The following is a 20,582-nucleotide window of genomic DNA, read 5'->3' as shown; positions in this document are numbered from 1 at the left end:
TAAAAAAATAAACAATGAATCTTGGAACACTGAAAAAATAAAATTAAATTAAAAAAATAAACAATGAATCTTGGAACACTGAAAAAATAAAATTAAAAAAAAAAAGCATAAACATCACTATAGCAAGCAAATAATCTTTCATGTTGAATAACCAAATTTCTATTATTATAAATGTTGAAAGGTGCCGACACCTTGGAGCACCACCCTGCCTATCCTGTGGCTGCATGAGGACAGATACAACCAATAATTATTGCCCACTGCAAGTATTAATATGCAGCCGAGACACCTGCCTATAATTATGCCACAGTTCATGCTTCCTAGGCTATGAAAATACTGTTTCCAACACAGTGAATTATTTTTTTCTTATTTTCCCAGAAAACAGTCATTCATCCCATAACCATCTTTTGAAGTTTGGGAGATATGATATAGAACAAGACTAATAAGTTACCAAATTACATCCTAATTGGGAGACCCACAATAACCAAGTAAGCATATTTATTCACAATGTAATTTCAGGTAATTTTAAGTTCCGCAGAGAAAATAAACCTGGGTGATGTGGTAGGATAGACCTGATCTGGGTAGCGTGGAGAGGGTCCACATCACTCAGGGAAGGCAACCTACTTAAGGATACATTTGTACCAAAGCCCGAATGATGGGACTCCAACACAGAGAGTTCTTGGTTTCTAATTCAATTGTTATGTTTCTGGGATCTATTTAATTATTAATTTACAAGAGTTTTACACTCATCCATGGACATTTTTTAAAACATTGTCTTTATGATTTATCTTGATATTGAACAGAGCTTTTCACATTTATCCAGAACATCATATATGTGATCGTAATTGGAGTAACTCTAATTGGGAGGTTAAAAGATTAGTGAAAATTTAACCAAGGAGCTTCTTGCACGCAGCCTTATCAAGAGATTGTATATCCTCCTCAAAGATAACATTTAAAAATGAAGAACTAGTCACTTACATCTGAAATGTGGTTTTAGTTAAAAACTTACCTTCATGTGTACTAGCTCAGTTAAGGGTCACAAGAATCCAGTGAGGTAGGAATTATTTTTTAAGGATTTATATAAGAGAGAGAGGGGGAGAGAGAGAGAGAGAATACATGGGTGAGGGGCAGAGGGACAGGGACAGGGAGAGTCCCAACCAGACTCCCTGCTGAGCGTGGAGCCATGCACAGGACTCCATCCCAGGGCGCCAAGATCATGATCTGACCTAAAATCAGGAGTTGGCCGCTGAACAGACTGAGTCACCCAGGAACCCCAGGTACGGATTGTTAAAAGGATTTTACAAGTGAAGAAACGAAGGCTCAGAGAAGTAATCAACTTGAGGCAACCTATATTAATGCAGGATCCAAACTGCATTTCCCGCTTCTGTTGCATCTCAGAAAGCATGGCTGTCGATGCCTGATCTCCAAAAAAGAAACTGAGTCAGAGGCTGGAGGCCACAGCAGGGGCAATGTGGCAGGTGGGCCCTCAGCAGCTACCTCCACAAACTGCCTGGAGAAATTGTTCAGATCAGGTGTGGGCATGTGGTCTCTGTGACCCCCTCCTCCAAGCCTATAAAACCAACTGGCTGTTGAGCTGAATTTTTACTTTTACCCCAGTGTTTAATTATGAGCTTATGCCATTTTGCTGCTTATGGGAGAAAAAAAAAAACCTTCCTCATTTATATTTCAAAAAACAGAAATTATCATCATCAGTAAGGTTACATTACATGCAACTCTCACTCATTAGCTCCCTTAAACTCAGGGCAAACCGAAGCTACTCCTTTCAACATAAATTGTAATTCGATTGCCTGCCTTTGATTTCCCCATCTTTTCACACTGCCAGCATCTCAGTGTGTCTCTCCCTCTACTTACTTAAAATCAGTTCAGCCTGGGGTAGTCCAAAGATTTCATTTTCTGTACAATGTATTACTTTATGATTAAAACAAATGTTTCAAAAGAGTAACCGGTACAATGACAACCCCTCTGCTGGCAACAGATCTCACCTGACACTTAGACTGTAGGTCAAGCTCTGTACATGATTCATCTCATTTCAACCTCACAACAACTCATGAGGCATCCACACAGTAAGACACATTTCTTACTGAGGCTTAGAGAAGTCTGGTGGTTGTCCCAAGGGCATGGAGGGAGTAAGTGGCAGTCCCTGGATACAAATCCAGGCATCTTGATTTATTAGTGAGTAAGTTCTATCCACCAGGCTCTGTGTGGGTGCAATGGACCACATGGGGCTGACTCCTGTCAGCAGCATTTCCACCTGTTTTTATAATCTATTGTGGAATATCATCTGCTACTCATTCACGCATGTGCTGAGCAAAGCAAGGGATGACCTTCACTTCTGTCCTCACTGTGCTTGCAGTTTACTTGCCTCGGAGACTAAAAATGACTGCAATGAAATATTAATGGCATTAGGATAAAAGTTGGTACAGGGCACTACCTGCCTCTTGTGTGTTTCAAAGAGATATCAGGATAATAGATGGAAAAATGAAATTCTTTGATCTTTGGAGAGTCAAGACGTGTAAGATGAAGTATTTACATTCCAGTGATTAATAGAAGAGATGGCTTCCACTGAGTTAAATTGTAGACTCTTGGACAATGGGAAGAAGAGAAGCCGATGGAGAAGAAAGCTGAGCAGGAACACCTTCTGTTATAAATGAAATCCTCTGAAGATTTTATCATCAAAGTGATTAAGGAGGAAAAGGAAATTACTCCTCAATATTTATCAATAATACTCATTTTTGGGGAAGGGGCTTCATGGGAAATGCTCCTTCATTCAGTCATTATTTTATTTATTTGGTACAATGTTACTAAGAGTTTAATGCCAGGTTAAATATTAGGGGGGAAAACAAGTCTTCCATTGATCAAGAAACTTGGATTCTACTGAAAAGATATAAGATATGCCACATATAACTAAAAGCTGGAAAGTGCCAAGCTTACCAAACTCTAATTAATTATGAGAAATTCTATCTAAAAAATCTCATTTTATTCCTGGCATCTAACTCAGGGTTTGGTCTATATTCCCTAATGCACTAACCTGAATAGGGATAATACACGTGTTACCATTAGGAAAGCTCTGAGGAAGGCTCTGAGAAAGAACCAATTAATGTGGAATTTTAATTGGATTTTGATGACTTAGCTGAGTCCTAAATAAGGAAGTCAACCAAACATACTGAATGACCCCTGGATCAATCTGTGGTTAAAGCCCATTAGGAATCAAACTCAAGTAGCTCAAAGCTGTTCTGGGAGGAAGACCACACACCTTGGAAGATGATCTTCTGAGGTCATTATCAGTTTGTTGCATATGTTTTTTTCAGGTAGGTATGAAGCTGGAGCCTTTAGAATAGTTGGGAGGACCCAGGATGCTTTTGCTGTGAGAAAAGCAAAATTTGCTGAAAACCCAATACTATCCTTGGCCTGGCCAGGCTCTCCCATTGGCAGCAAGAGTCTTCATGGAGCTTTCATTGGAAGTTGGCAGCTCCACAGTTTACGGGGTCTCCTTCTCTGAGTAGTAGGTAGACTCACTGTGTTTTTCAAGAAGGGTCACCTACATATGTAAAGAGCATCATAATACAGCATCCAACACACAGTAAATGCTATATAAGGACTAGTTGTTGTTAATTCTATCCAGGTAATATTTAAGGTGAAGAGATGGGGTAAGAAGTGGACTGGATTCTAAAGGCAATGGAAATTGGCACTGGATTCCTAATCATCACAAAATTAGGTGGCTTAACAGCAGCAATTTATTCTCTCACAGTTCTGGAGGTCAGAAGTCTGGCATCAAGGTGTAGGCAGGTTAGTTCCTTCCAGGAACTCTCAGGGAGAGACCGCCCCATACCACTCTCCTAGCTTCTGCTGGCTACCAGCCGTCATTAGCGTTCCTTGGCTTGTGCATCTCTCCAATCTGAAGTCCAAAGAGAGTCCTAGATCTGTCAATTCCAGTCTCCACCTCCTTCTGCACTTGGTGCTTGCCCCAGGGGTCTCTCCTCTCTGTCTCTGTGTCTCTTCTTGCCTTGAGACCAGAGTTCTCAGCCTGTCTCAACTTTGTAAGCTTTGCCCTCTAATCAAGAGTGATTTCAATATTTTGAAAAGATCAGTTTGGATTGTTTAGATTTTTAAAAAGTAATTTTTTAAAAATGTCATTGCATTTTAGTAGAACTCCACTTGACCAATTGATGGAGGCTTCCAACATGCTAAATGGTCATAGCTATCTGGACCCTGGCCATCCACCACCCATGTCTGCTCCCTCAGTTATGTCCTGTCTCTATGAATAGGCAGTAGTGTTTGTTCCCAAATCTGTTTATAGGAATTGTACTTGCCATTGCTATCACCAAATTAAATAAAGTGCAAACAACAAAATATAAGCATGAAAAGAAAGCAAGTATTTGTTTCTATGAAAATAATGGAACACTTTGTAAATACTTAGTTTCCTTCCAAAATATTGCTCTCAAACTAGGTATGGGCAAGACATTTGCAATTAGGAACAAATGCAATTCTAGAATGGTTCTGTACTCAGACTGCTCTGAAATATTCTTAAATTATTTGTCCTCTTTTATGGTCAATCCATTTTGGCTGCAGTTTATGCAAAATAGAGCATGCAGAATTCCCATCAATGGACCTCTACTCCAATCCAGCTGAAATAAGCTATTCTAGGCATGAATCGTTTTTTAAAAACACTTATTTTATTTTTCCCCAGCTCTATTCTCCTACCTCTTTTGAGATGTGCCTTCAACTATACCCAGGCAACAGAGCATGCCCTCCTTTTCAGCATTTTATAGCTGGCCTGTATTGGGTTTCCAATTCCATTTTCTTTAGTCAAAATTCCCTGAACAGGTTTATGAGATAAAAGGGGCTCATTTGGCTCTCTGGCTGCTCCTCAGATTCTCCTGGCTGGATCAGAGGTATTAAGGGCAGTGATGGTGATTGATTCCTTCCATCTGAAGTGCCTTTGTAAATGTTAATTGTATGCAGATGAGTGCAGGGTGATGGCCTCTCTTTGAAGAGGGAGATTATTTAAAATCTGTGCTGCCTAGGGATGGCAAATGTGAATAATAACACAAACTGCAAGAAGAAAAGCTATAGTTACTGGAATCAGAGTGTGTTCTGCTATGAAGTTCAGCATATGACTCAGGTGGTCCAATAGTTCGAGGACCAACTGTGACAGCCAGCTTTCACCCATATGCTTCATTTTCTCACAGCAACCTTGAGATAGACGGATTATTATTTTTGATGGATGAAAGATCCAAAATTCAGAGAGTTTAACTGGATGCACCCAAGGTCACCCAAATATGGAGCTGGAACTAGCAATCGAATCCAAGTTTGCTCTACAGAGCTCACACTCTTTCCACTAAGACAGAAAATGCAAATAATGTACTGGAAAGATCACAAAGAACAAGGGAGCCAGATGGAATGCAAGAGTTGGTGTTCCACCCACAGGGAGTAAACACAGACCCTTGAGTGAAGTCAGCTCTTCCAGGCGGGTCAAAGCCATTAACACTAGGTCTCTATTCACTGCTCAGTATCTTCCTAGCACTTCAAGGGAATCATGGTGCTAATCAAGACACCAGGCAAAGTGTAAAAAGAAACCGATGCTAACTAAAAATCTCTGAATGCCAGCCATAGCTCGTGACTGGAAAGAGCAGAGGGAGCTTCCTAGAGGGGACATCTGAGCATCCACTTCCTAGAGGGGGTGTTGGTGAGATTTTCATAGACAGAGACCTAACATTTGTAGAGTTCTTTGCAGTTGAAATAACACTTTTCAAGCATTATGTTTTTGTCTCTCAGAACATGCCCATGGGTTAGGGCAGGAATTATCGTTTCTAATTGAGAGACGGGAAAGCTTATACACAAAGTGGTTCAACAACTCGCTCAGTCACAACATGGAAATGGGAGGAGCATCGAGAGCAGCCCTGTCCAGTGGAAACATCATGTGAGCCACATTTCAAAATCCCTAGTGCAAAGTGGAAAGGAAAAGATGGAACTCATGTCAATAGTGTATTCTATTTAATCAAACATAACCCAAATATTATTTTGATGTGTAATTGATATGTAACCAATAGTTAAAAAGTTATTAAGGAGACAGTTTGTATTCCTTTTGTTTTTGGTATTGTCTTCAAACTCTGGTGTGTATTTTATGCTCATAGCATGTCTCAGTTTAGATGAAGTGTATTTTAGGTTCTCAATAGCCGCATGTGGCTGGTGGTTACCATGTTGTGCAGGGCAGTTTTTCTTGCTCCTTGTCTTTCTAGCTCTACTAAACTGCCTCACATGTACAGAGAGTGAGGGAGGGCAGCAGGGCATCTGATGCAAAGGGAGCAACAGGAACATGTAATTCAGGGTCCCAGTAAGACACAACTGGTACCTCAAAAAGGGTAAGAGAAGAGACGTTAATGAAGAGTTAAGGAATCCAACAGTGGATGGTAAAACATCTGAAGGCTAGAAAGCGTGAATCTACAAATACACATGGAACCCAACAAATCCTGTAGCTGGAGGAGAGGGGGCCTGAGAGAAGCTGTGGTCCTTGGTAGAGAAGTGCAGCCATTGTCATTCCATAGTTTGACCAGTATGATGGGAAGATAAAACCATTGACCTCGCTGCCCTCCCATCTTCTAGCCTTCATTCTGTACTTCCCATTGGTCAAACCCAATCAGAAGCTAGAAGTTAATGAGCTTGTTTATACATTCATAAATGTTAGCCTGGAGGGACTGAGAAAGCAGAGAAGGGTAGAGGCCAGATGTGGAGGGTGAGCAGGGGATATCCAGCAAAAAGTCAAAGGCACAGAAATGTGGGGCATGTGTGCTGGTCTGGGTGGAGTATAAGAATGGAGTTAGTAAGTACAACAATTGAAAAGTCAGGCTGGGCCAGGTAGTGGATGGGCTATAATGTTGGATAAATGAGATTGGATTGTATTCTGTGGGTAGTAGCAATCCATGGTTGGCTTTAATGTAGAGTCTTATGTAATCAAAATGGGGGGGAAAAGGGGTGCCTAGGTGGCTTAGCCAGTAAAACATCTGCCCTCAGCCTGGGTCTTGATCCCAAGGTAATGAGATGGAGCCCTGTGTGGGCCTCCCTACTCAGTAGGAAGTCTGCTTTTCTCTCTTCCCCTCCCTCTTGCTTGTGTGCTCCTTCTCTCTCTCTCTCTCTCTCTCTCTCAAATAAATAAAATCTTTATTTATTTATTTATTTAAAAAAATTTATTTCTTTTCAGCGTAACAGTATTCATTGTTTTTGCATCACACCCAGTGCTCCATGCAATCTGTGCCCACCACCTGGTTCCCCCAACCTCCCATCCCCCTGCCCCTTTGAGAGGAGAAGGGAGTAGAGGGAAAGGGAGGTGAACCATGAGAGACTGTGGACTCTGAAATAAAATCTTTTTTTTTTTTTTTAAATGGGGCACTAAGATGATGATCCTGACAAAGGTTACACTGGAGTAGAGTTCTGAGATGTGAATTAGTCACATATCTCACCACTTAGAAGAACCAGCTGAGAAATAGACACTGGAGGTATACAGAAATCATAATAGATACTGGCCTTACTGGCAAAGGGATGGGGACCGTGGCTGCAAAGTGAGTGAACATGGGGTTCTATGCCTTCTTTCTGTACTGGCTACAGTTCTCCAGCCAGAGAGAAAGCAGCTGGGCCACTGTGGGGTTCACTGCCTCGGTGGGCTAACTGTAGGGCGGAGAACAGCCTGCAGGGGTGGGCTTCCTGCTAGAGGCGAGGACCCACATTGTCACCCCACAAAGGGACCTGGAAAATAAATACATTACACAGGAATCCTGCTCTCTGCAAGATGGGCAGGGACAAGAATAGATGGAGAGAAAACTGGGTTATGCTTCATTCATTTCCATGAAGCGTCTTATGGTTGCAGTGTCTTTGATTTTATAAGTCATAAAGAAAATGCAAAGACAACTTCTTTCTCAAGAGGAACCTCAGGGTGGAGTGACTACAGGTGGCTAGGCAAGTTCACATCGGTTGGAAACTGGTTAGCACCCATTAGAAAGCTAACCAGTGTTGGAGGACTTAAACAGGATTAGAAAAAGAAATACAGGGACAGTTAGTACATATATGATGGAGACAGCATCAACATGAATTGGTGCCACAGTTGATGTGGAAGGATTAGGTCAAACAACTGTGTCATGTCAGAAAAAAGTACATTTTGGTCGGGGGGATGAGAGGATCCTGAACAGGCTGAGCCAGTGGCACGGTGGGGACATGCGGATGACGCTGCCCGCTAGGATACTGATGATGAGCATGTGGAGCTTGGAAAAGATGATGTTAGGATATTGACATGGAACAATCCAGAAGTGATGGTTGAAGTCACGATACATCACAAGAGAGACAAGAGACAAAAGTGGTGATTCAATGGTTATTTAAATTAAATTAAAATTTCAGAATCAATTGCTCAGTCACACTAATCACACTGTACATGCTGCACAGTGGTCTTATGTGGCTGGTGGTTTCTGGATGACACAGCTCTAAAATTTTCCTGTCATCACAGGAACTGGACAACAGAGTTGCAGAGCATTATATATTGGGGGAAGATGGGTGACCGGAATAACATTTCACTTTTTATCCCCAAAATACCTGAGGGAAATGAAAGTGAAACCATGAAAAGAAATGAAATGATGCTATGACAAAAAGAGCATGGAGATAGAGAAACTTGCAGGAGTCAGACGATTAAGAAGGTGCCTCAAAGCAAGATTTACTTTTTAAAATTTGAGGCACAATTCTGTTGAGGCTGAAGTCATTTGTGTGAAGGAATAATGGAAGGAGAAGCTGGATGAGATCTGGAACATGGAGTTGTTAACTTTAAAAGAGAGGTTGGACTCCTGGTTTTGGAGGATGAAGACCCTGGAAACCAAAACACAAGAGGAGAGGATATCCCAAGTCTATTTATTCACAAGCATTTATTCATGAAAGACTACGGGAAACCACAATGACAACACTATGATTATGTTCATTGTCTCTGCTTTTCTTCCCAGCTTGAGCGTCTCCCCTTCTGGATCCAGAGTTATTGTGAAGCACACAAATGGAGCATATCTTCAATCTCCAGTGAGTTTACAGTGTAGAAGGAAAAAAAGGAAGCAAGAGCATAGCAGAATGTAGAAAGAAATTAATGCCAGAAAGAAATAAATGCGTGCGCGCACACACAGGCCCACCCCCAATGAAGTCACAGTTGGGGAGAACAGAGAGGGTCTTTGTGGAGGAGGTGACATTTGAACTGAACATTGAAGAATAGATAAAGTTTAGGGATGAAAGGAATGTTGGACCAGGTAGGGATGAATGTAAAAATGTAGGAAGAATGTTTAGGAGACCAAGAATATTACAGTATATGCTGGAAAACAGTTACAATGAAATACATTAATAACAGATAAGGATGAGCATAGCTGATAGTACACGGATAGTCTTGAATGCAAGAGATGGAAAAATGGCTTCATGACAGGAGACTTAAGAGATTTTTTGGAAAATAATAAGACAGCAATTGGAGCAGAAAATCCAAATATGTTGAGATTCTGCCATTTTCAGGTCAACCTTAGATGAATGAATGAATGAATGAATGAACGAACAAATGACAAGGGGCTGCCTTACTTAGTTACCTGTAACTTTAAAAACAATTCCCTAGATTCTGTAGGGTACAAATATGAATCAAACTAACTCAGAACTCAGTGGAAACTAAACTTTCTCAGTCAAACTATTGTCCTAAAAATTAGTTTACACCAATGTTGTCTAACGAAGATGTCTAAGTTAAACAGAATTGCTTTAAAACAGCTAAAACATCTGCTGCATTTAATGATACTCTTCCTGCTGCTGCAACATATGGCATCATCGGAAACTTTATTCCAGTGCTCCTGGAGCTTCTGAGACACCTCAAAATGCCATGATTACCATAAGCAGGTTTTGGTAATTCTCAAACTAATAGAAAACAATTAATTTATTTTAATATTTTAAATAAGCATGGCCATTAGATCATTTGAGAGGAGAAGTGGGATTATAGTGACTATAATAATTAGAATTCAGCTCCCCAAAGATAGATGTTCTAAGATTCAGCTTCTAGATGGAAAATTCCCCTAACAGGTCGGTGTAAGACATGTGCTCAGGTTGTCCTGGTATATCCTGAATTGGATGAGTCCTCCTCCCACCATTCTTCATGTGGGTCACAAGGAGCACAAGTTCCTTTCCTTTTATATAGGAGAATTATTGCAACATAACCCTCGTGAAGGTAGATGTAAGGCCAGGAGCTGAAGTTTGAATTCAATATAAATGAGTTAAATAGAAATTAATCAAAAGAGCTTATATTCTAGCCATTGTGCTGGATAAATACCAAGAGAATCAGATGAATTGGAAAAAGCAAATGCCTTTAGGCAGTCTGTACTGGCCATGGAGGACAGAGAGAAACTCAGACTAGTAAACGTCATAAAGTGTGACAAGTTCTAACAGAGTTAACTTTAAGGCATTCTGGAAGCAGGAACAATGCATTTCCATACAACTTGGAAAGACGAAAAGCAGGCCTCATGGAGGAAGGGATGCTGGTGCAGAATTTTCAGGGTGAAGACATTAGGAAGGAGGTGGATTTTCCAGGCCTAGAAAACCCCAGAGCACAGAGCCATTGAACAGTAGTTCAGGGAGCTAATGGTCATATGGTATTGCAAGAGTGGAGAGGGAGTGGAGAATAATCCGGGGGAAGACAATGGGGAGAGAAGGTGGAGTTGGGTCATGTATGGAGGTTTAGATTTTATCTGGGAGGGAACGTGGCCATTGAAGGGTTTTCTTGCAGGCAAGAGTGACATTAATGTCATTATCATCACAGCATCCTCTCATATAGCTTGAGTACATCATCTGCCTTGGGCTAAGAAGTGTTCATCCTTATCGCTCACTACAACCCTTGGAGGAAGGCAGAATCATCATGCTCACCTTACACCCACAAAGTCAAGGTCTCCTGAGGGAGTAGTTTACCTACATTACCATGGCCAGGAAGCACGGAAAATAGGATTGGAATCCAGATCTTCCAGACACCGAAGGTTTGGCTCTTAACAACTATCCTATACTGGCTCTGAACCAGACCAGGGTTTTGGAAAGAACAGATTGGAGGGAGAGAAGCTGGAGACCAAGAGACCAGCTAGATTTTTAGTATGCGCTATGTTGGTAACAACTGGGAATAAATTATTTAGGGGCGGGGGGGGAGGTTTGGGGAGCCAGGTGGTGGGTTTTATGGAAGGCACATATTGCATGGAGCACTGGGTGTGGTGCATAAACAATGAATTCTGTTACACTGAAAAGAAATTAAATAAAAAAGAATATAATAATAAATAAATAAATGAATAAATAAATAATATTTTAAAAATACAAAAAATTATATCTATACAATATAGGCATATACCATATATATAATATAATATAAGCATATGCCCATATATATAATATAGGCAATACCCTTGCCTCCACAAAAGAAAGAGCCAATATGTGCTCAATCTCTTGATGTCAATCTAAATGAAATATGTCAACATTCAGACCGATTCAGTAGTTTCTGCTTGGCATTGCGGCAGGGGCTATGGGAGGGAAAGATGTTGAGAGCCACCTTCAAGAAGCTAAAACGTAGTTTGAAGAAACCTACCTGCTTGCTCTCGACTGTGGACCCACACATGCAACCTCAGGTTATCCCAAGAAAACGCCTCTTTCCTGGACCTCAAACATCTCATCATGCTTTGGGACCTGCCAAGCAAGGGGGCTCAGGTGCCACTCAGCCTCTAGCTACTGCTTGGCAATTTTCTTTGGAAAAATTATTGGTAACCACTACTAAATATTGACAATCTCAGTAATTTTTTTAAAGATTTTTTATTTGTTAATTTGACAGACAGAGATCACAAGTAGGCAGAGAGGAAGGCAGAGAGAGAGAGGGGAAAACAGGCTCCCTGCCGAGCAGCGAGCCCGATGTGGGGCTCGATCCCAGGAACCTGGGACCATGACCCGAGCCGAAGGCAGAGGTTTTAACTCACTGAGCCACCCAGGCACCCCGGCAATCTCAGTAATTTTATAATCATTTATTCCATGCTGCTTTTCAGGCATTGCTGGTAGTATATATAGAGGAATGAGCCATTGGTCACTCTTAAGAGGTCAGTTACCCTAACAGGGTAACAGGCATGCAGTGATTGAGGTCCTGTGCCCTATGGCAGGAAGGAGATGGGCAATAGATTTTCTTCATTTTGGTGTCCCCAGCAGTGAGCTATGTCAGTGCATATTAACACTCAATAAATATATACTGAATGGAAAAATGAGTGCAGTGGTATGCCACTGAAGAAAGAACATAACCTTGCTAGGGGGCATCAATAACACCTATTTTCCCATGTTGCTATCCTTCATTACATCATATATATCATATCATTAGTGTTTTTGCTAATTCTTTCTTCCCTTTCTTCCAATAGTTAAAGTTCTTCTCATCCTCCAGGCCCACTCCAGAGTGCAGACTGAGACTGACTTATCTCTGTAACCCCACCATGAATGGATGAATGGAATGATAAGCAAATAGAGGAATGATGGGAGAAGTCATCATGGGAATGCTCATAACTGTCCCAACAAACTGTGTTCTCCCTTCTTTCGGGATGTTTGTGTAGTAGACACTTATGTGGCAATCTTCACTGCTTGTCCGCTGAGCTAAATCCTACTCACATGTCAACTGAGGCATCATTTCTTTTAGGTAGGCTCCCATCAGACTGCATCTAAGGTTTGACCCATGCATTATTGCCAGAGGCATCTGTGTAACCATCCCTTTCCATACCTGGTAAACTCTGGAAGACCAGGAACCAACTGCTAGTCACTGTTAAGTTCCCAGTGTCCAGCAAAGTTCATGGCACATAAGAGGTCCTCAAATAAATTAATTTATGATTAAATAAAATTAGTCATGTAAGTATTTCCTTTGTATCCTAACATGAGATAAAGCCAGCTCTTGAAAAAGCCCACAAAACTTGAATGTTTTTGTGAAATAAGACCTCTTGATTCTATATTTTATAAATACAGAAAAAAAATGCAGTTTAGTCTCCTCTGGGAAAATTTCTCAAGGAAAAAGGATCTTCTATCCCTTAGGCCCTTACAGTGTCTCCTTTGCATGGTACAGAATTTCTAAAAGTTATGGTATTATAATTAGCTCTTATAAGAGGTAAATGGGGGTGGATTTGTTAATGACATATGATATTTTAACAGATATGGAGCCCAATGTTGAGCTCTGGCTGCTGGAAACCAAAGGCAAACCACCATCCTAATTTCCCTCCAAATGAGTAACTTTCACTTGGGGTTTCAAGTAAGACAAGCCAATCTCTAATGTGTTCTCATAGGAGTCCTCCTAGGATTGAGCTCTGTTGGATGACTCATAGAAATCATTTTGCCCAGTCATGCTGATAGAAACTCTTCATTGAGCTACAAGAGCACTACACACAATATTTCTCATTAAGGTGACTCTTCAGGAAGGGTATTATTATTCCCATGCTATGGATGGAGAAACTAAAGCCCAGAGCTTGCTTGAGCTCACTAAGACTGTAACTAATTTACCAAAGATGTCAAATCCTGAGCAGTTCATTGGAAAGCTTTCTCTGCCTATCTACCACTGAGGAAGTTCTCAGAGACAACAGAGACCTGAAGCAGAGATCACATGTCAATGGAGAGGAACTTTAGCTTTGAATGATACAGAGCCAACTATCTTACCTACTGCCTCTGGGGGCAGGTTTTGGTCAATATACCAGAAATACATTATTATAATGGTGAGCACGGGGTTATAACAACCTATAGCTTATTTTGCTGAATATTTAGAAAAAAGAATATTCCATCAAAAGACAGTCTTTTCTTTAATAAGATTGACTTATAAACTTTTTAAAAGATTTTATTATTGAGAGAGGGAGAGAGAGAGGATGGGAGGAACAGAGGGAGAGGGAGAGAGAAACCCAAGTGGACTCTGTGCTGAGCATGGAGCCCAATGCTGGGCTTGATCTCACTACCCGGAGCTCATGACCTGAGCTGACGTTGAAGAGTTAGTCACTCAACCAACTGGGCCACTGAGGCACACCCTGAGTTTTAATTTTGTATTGATTTGTGCACATTATCTCACTTGAGGGAAACACAAAACTGTAAAGAAAGATCTTGCCCCATGTATGGATGAAGAACCAGGGCAGAGAGCTCACTGGCTTTGGTGACCCAACCAGGAGGTAAGATGGGTGTGGATGAACTCTAGACACTGTTCCCTACATTCCAGCTGCCACTTGTTCTCCCCTCTGTATGGTATTCTTTCCTTACTCCTTCCATCAACTTAAAAAAAAATTAAGCTTATAAAGGCCAGAGGAAGGTCCCTCTATCATGTGGAATAACTACATCACAGTGACTCTAAGACATTCAACTTGAAGGACGGGATGAAGAAAAGTCTTATGGGTATGATACAGCAATCATTTTCAGGACCTCCGGTGTTTCATAAACACTAAATAAAAGCCTAAGCTTCCCAGGCATCTCACCCACAACTGTCATTCTCTTTGCATTAGGGCATCAAGAACAGTCAAATAAATTATTAATGCAGCAGTATTCTCTGAATGTCCCATGGAAAGAATGACGTGCCCATCTGGCAACTGCTCTCTTTTGCAGAGGAACACAAAATTTCGTCCTGGGAGATACTCATGTTGATTGCACAAGGTGATTTCAAGTTATTTTCCTAAATGACTTTACAGGGATATTCAGGACAACTATAATAAATCTATTATAGTGTAGCATAATTGTTGTGGACATTAATTTTGAAATTTCCTAGCTCTGATTCCTGTGAAGTCCATGTAGGATCTGGAAATTCAATAGTTTCATCTGTGACCCTGGCAATGACATATGGCAGTGGGACTTGAGTTTCAGCCAGTTATACCTACCTCCCTGTCTCATTCATGATTACACAGATCTTGCTTCACTCAGTTCAAAGATCCATGTTTTACTGATGATTTGATCAAATTAAAATGAAGACAATGTGGTACTTTTTGGTAAATTCTCAAACTATTATTGCATAAAGCTTAATATAACAAGTGATTATCCAGGGGTACCTGAGTGGCTCAGTTGTTAGGCATCTGCCTTCAGCTCAGGTCATGATCCCAGGGTCCTAGGATCGAGTCCCGCATTGGGCTTGCTGCTCACCAGGAAGCCTGCTTCTCCCTCTCCCACCCCGCCTTGCTTGTGTTCCCTCTCCTGCCGTCTCTTTCTCTGTCAAACAAATAAATAAAATCTTTAAAAGTAAGTGGTATCCATAGATGTAACATTTTTAAGAGAGCCTTGAATGATAGAAGTAATATATCTGTTGAACATAGAATTCCCAAGAGCATATACATTTAGGAGATTATATGTTGATGCCATAACCAATTTTCCATATATTCCTACTATTCCTTTTTGAAAAGTGCCTTCAGAGACAAAGATAAGCATGAATTTTGAATATCATATGAATAATTTTCATGGGGCAAATCTTTATTTATTTTTTATTTTGAAAGCTGATTTCATTTTGGGGAAACATATAATTTGGGGCCAAGTCTATTTTTAAAATTCTTACAACATCTTATGTTATAACATCTTATGTCCAAGAAACTTCATTTCAGTCTCTTCAGACTGAAAACCCGTGACCTTTGATCCAACCCAAATTGTTTTCCTTACTGCATCCCCTGTCCTAGGATCGGTATCATGTTCCACAAATTTTTTTATGTTCTATAATCTCTTCTGAAAATCAGGATGATGTACTAGGAACTACACATGTACAAGATTCTTCTGTAAGCTTACTATAATTTGGTATGTAATGATAATATTTATTTCAAGTAACTGTTCACAGTTTCAAAAAAGGAGGGTCAAAAATGAGACTGTTAATGGCTTTTAGGAGCCATGGCCTTGTTCAGAAACACAGATGTCAGTCAAAGTGCCAGAAAAGCACTTGATGACAAATCATTTTATTTCTTGTAAACATTTAATTGAATGTGGCAAACAAGACTAACCTGCTTTGAGCTATAAGTTTAACATAGCTATTTTAGACTCTGGAATCCATGACACAAACTTGAAGAAAACACTTGAATCAGGATGTGTTTGGGGAGGAGAAAAGCTCCATGTAACTCAGACACTAGGCCTTTCCAAATTGGTACCTGTCTTTGGTTTTCCGTCTCCAGGCGTAGCCTGGCCTCCACACACCTCCGCGTCTCCAGGAAGGCTTGGCGCTGGGCCCGGTCTGACAGGTAACTGATGAAGATTCCAGCTGTGTTCATACACATGAATAACACTGCCTGGGCCACAACCTAAAACACATTTGCAAACAGGCTTGTCAGGTGATTAAAGCAACAGCTGTTTGGAGATGAAGAGAAACATAAAAAAAGATTTCCAAAGTAAATCTTAAGGTAGTAATCCAAACATTTGGTATTAGGTTAAAAGAACCATTTGTGTCTTGGGTGAAATGTCATCCCCTCAGAGAGGCCTCCCTTGACCTTCCCATCCAATTTAAAGCTTCTCCTACTGCAAGTGTGCATTTGAACTTGAATTAGAAACTTGAGGTTAGATAGGAGCGCTTCTCTCTTTCTCACTCTGCCTCACTTCTCCCCCTTCACTAGCTGAAGTTTTTAGCCTTCTAGATGTTTGGAGAAGCAGGTCAGAAGAAGGGAAAGGGACTCATAAGAAATAGCCAATAGTACTACTGTTATATCTAGTAGCCCTTAAAGCTTTTTTTCCAATGATATAAAGGTAAACATGCTAGCAATGAACACAAAGAAAATCTTAGAAAAATAGAAACCATGCACACAATATGGAAATTCTAGAAGTGGAAAACACAGCACTGAAAATTAAAACAGTCACTGGAGGATAGTAATAGCATAATGCAGATGACAGAAGAAAAAATCCAACAAACTTAAATCAATAAACCAAGAATAACCTTGAAAGCAGCCAGAGAAACTGTTACAGACAGAGACATATTCTCCAGTTATGATAATGATTTTCAGGGTAAATAAAAAAGAAAGACATTTCTAAAACACACTGAAATGAGGGGCATCTGGATGGTTCAGTAGTTTGAGCATCTGACTCTTGATTTCAGCTCAGGTCATGATCTCGGGGTTGTAAGACTGAGTACCACATCAGACTCACTCAGTGTGGAGTCTGCTTGAGATTATCTCTTTCCCTCCCTTTGCCCCTCATCCTGCTCATACTTTCTAAATAAATAATAAGCTTAAAAATAATAAAATACACTGAAAAGAAAAGTTTGCAAGTCAAAACAAAATAAAGCTGGTTTTGGTGTGTAAATTCTATATGAAAGGGAACTGAAGGAAAAAAAATTACTGGTGAAAAATAAGGTCACTATATAATGATAAGAGCTTTAATTCACCAGAAAGATCTAAAAATTATGAACTTGAGCACATTTAGCAACATAGCTCAGAATACACAGTACAAATTATGACATAAGTCTGTGGCATTATTTATGAATCTATCATCACAGTGATCTATTTTTTATACAATGTTCAGCAGTTAATAGATCAAACAGATTTTAAAAATCAGCAAAGGCAGAGATAATTTCAATAGCTCATACAACTAACAAACTTGAAATGGAACACAGTAGCCAGCAACTAGAGGGTACAAATTCTTTTAAGGCACATATTGAATATTTATAAATAGGATTTTATGATAAAACCTGAAGGTAGCCTCAGCAAATTTCAAAGAACTAATGTCATATAACTATAGTCAATTACTACAGTAGAAACAATTCACAAAGAAATTTAAAAAGATAACTAAGACAACATCATATGTTTGGAAATTAAAAATATTTCTAAATAACTCATAGATCTAAGAATATATTAAAATGGAAAATATGAATAGTTAAAGAATAATATGAAAATACTACTGAACAAACTTTATTAGTCCTCACAGAGGAATGTATAGTAATAAATGCTTTATTTTTTTTTAAAAGGCTGAAAATCAAAATGCTAGCCATTCAACTTAAGGATTTAGCAAAAAACAAAAGGCAGAATAGATCCAAAGTATGAAAAAGGAAAAAAATAATAAAGAGGAGCAAAGTAAATTAAAAACAAATACACAAGAAAGACAAATATATCAATAAAATCAAAAGTTCATTTTCTGAAAAGACTAAAAAAGGATAACAATTCTTATAAGCTTAGTTTAAAAGAAAGAGAGAGAGAGAGAGAGAGAGAGAGAGAGAGAGAGAGAGAAGGTCCAAATAGGCAAGATTAAGAATAGGAAATGGGACAAAGATATTGCAGAAATTAATAGGTAATAAGAATATGTTATGAAGTTTAATGCTACAAAAAATCTGAGATGGAATTGATGTACTTCTCAAAATACATCTTTACCAGAAGTGACTCAAAGAAAAGGAGAAAAAGTCAATAAATAGAACCATAATTAAAAATCTTTTCACAAGGAAAGCAATGGGCCCAGATGCATTCATTGGAGCACTTTATAAATAATTGTGGAAGAAAGAATTTAAATATTTCATGTCTCTTCCAGAGAACAGAAAATTGCAAACTCAGTTTATAAGGCTGACATAACCTTGATACCAAAACCAATATGGTTGGTGGGTAAAGGTGAGTAACTGGTAAATCTCATTCATGAGCAGGGAGAGAAATGCCCACACATGATATTAGCAAATCAAATCTATCAACGTATAGATAAAATAATTCAAGTTGACAACAGGGAATTTCCCCTAGAAATCCAATAATGGTTTAACATTACCAACTCAACTAATGTAATTCACATTTATAGATTTAAAAAAACATATAGTCATTCCACTGACATGAAACAGCATTGATGAAATTCAGTATGTTTTCATTAAAGAAACCTCCTGAGATTAAAAGTAAACTTTTTAAATCATTATGTAGAATATGTACAGAAACAAAACAAAAAATACATAAAGCAAACATCCTGCTCAATGGAAAAATGTCAAGAGCATTTGCTTAAAGACCAGAATAACAGTTACCATCAAATGTATTCAACACCATTCTTGAATGCTAGCCATCTCAATAGGACAAACACAAAAACAAAATAAAAGTGATAAAGTTTGGAAAGGAAGAAATATACGTTCATTATTTGCAGATGATTATCCATGTGGAATATCCAGAAAATCTCCACAGAAAAATGACTAAAATTAATAATAATTTAGCAAAGATGCTGGATATAAAATCAAAATAAAATGTCAATTGCATTTCTGTGCACCCATAACAAACAGAAGGAAATGAATTTAGTGAAGAAAATAATGGAATTTAATTTAAAATAATCAAATAAGACCTACATAGATGGAAGGTTATATACCATGTTATGGATGGGGAAGAATTGTTATAGTAAAATTCTCAAATCTCAGTAGGTATTTTTACCCCCAGTAGAATTTAGATGATTCTAAAATTTATATGGAAGGTCAAAGGGTCAAAAATACACAAGATATTTTTAAAGAACAAAATAGAGTTGCGGTACCAGATACAGAGACTTTTAAGTTTTTAGCAATCAAAGCATCATGGTATTGATATAGGTATCCAAATATTGCCCAGTGGATGTCAATAGAGAACCCAGGAACACAAAGGCACAAAGTTGGGCACCACAGGTCTAAGGAGAAAAGAGGGATTTTTCAACAAAGCGTGTCAGGACAGTTTGTTACCCATTTAGAAAATAAAGTAAATTAGCAAGACAGGAAACAACATGTGTTGGAGAGGATGTGGAGAAAGGGGAACCGTCTTACGCTGTTGGTGGGAATGCAAGTTGGTGCAGCCACTTTGGAGAACAGTGTGGAGATTCCTCAAGAAATTAAAAATAGAGCTTCCCTATGACCCTGCAATTGCACTACTGGGTATTTACCCCAAAGATACAGATGTAGTGAAAAGAAGGGAACTAGAGGGTATCATGCTTAGCGAAATAAGTCAATCAGAGAAAGACAACTATCATATGATCTCCCTGATATGAGGAAGTGGAGATGCAACATGGGGGGTTAAGGGGGTAGGAGAAGAATAAATGAAAAAAGATGGGATTGGGAGGGAGACAAACCATAAGTGACTCTTAATCTCACAAAACTAACTGAGGGTTGCTGGGGGGAAGGGGGTTGGGGAAGGGGGGTGGGGTTATGGACATTGGGGAGGGTTTGTGCTATGGTGAGTGCTGTGAAGTGTGTAAACCTGGCGATTCACAGACCTGTACCCCTGGGGATAAAAATAGATGTTTAAAATAAATAAATAAATAAATAAATAAATAAATAAGAAGGGCCATCTGTACCCCAATGTTTATAGCAGCAATGGTCACGGTCGCCAAACTGTGGAAAGAACCAAGATGCCCTTCAACGGATGAAAGGATAAGGAAGATGTGGTCCATATACACTATGGAGTATTATGCCTCCATCAGAAAGGATGAATACCCAACTTTTATAGCAACATGGACGGGACTGGAAGAGATGATGCTGAATGAAATAAGTCAAGCAGAGAGTCAATTATCATATGGTTTCACTTATTTGTGGAGCATAACAAATAGCATGGAGGACAAGGGGAGATGGAGAGGAGATGGGAGTTGAGGGAAATTGGAAGGGGAAATGAACCATGAGAGACTATGGACTCTGA

At 39.4% G+C, this 20,582-nt stretch overlaps 1 protein-coding gene across 1 annotated transcript in view; it reads right to left on the bottom strand.

Annotated features, from left to right (window-relative positions):
- LOC111146667 (adenylate cyclase 8) overlaps nucleotides 1-20,582 on the bottom strand; it is a 222,267-nt gene that overhangs the window by 155,531 nt on the left and 46,154 nt on the right. The window contains exon 2 of the mRNA XM_022502313.1: nucleotides 16,140-16,289. Coding sequence (XP_022358021.1) covers nucleotides 16,140-16,289 — 150 coding nt within the window. The remainder of the gene's footprint in view (nucleotides 1-16,139; nucleotides 16,290-20,582) is intronic.

Source organism: Enhydra lutris, unplaced genomic scaffold (assembly GCF_002288905.1).
Source record: "Enhydra lutris kenyoni isolate GAN:26980312 unplaced genomic scaffold, ASM228890v2 scaffoldscaffold14, whole genome shotgun sequence".
Lineage (NCBI taxonomy): Eukaryota > Metazoa > Chordata > Mammalia > Carnivora > Mustelidae > Enhydra > Enhydra lutris.
Note: the sequence above shows the minus strand (reverse complement) of the source record. Positions and strands in the feature narration are given on the sequence as shown.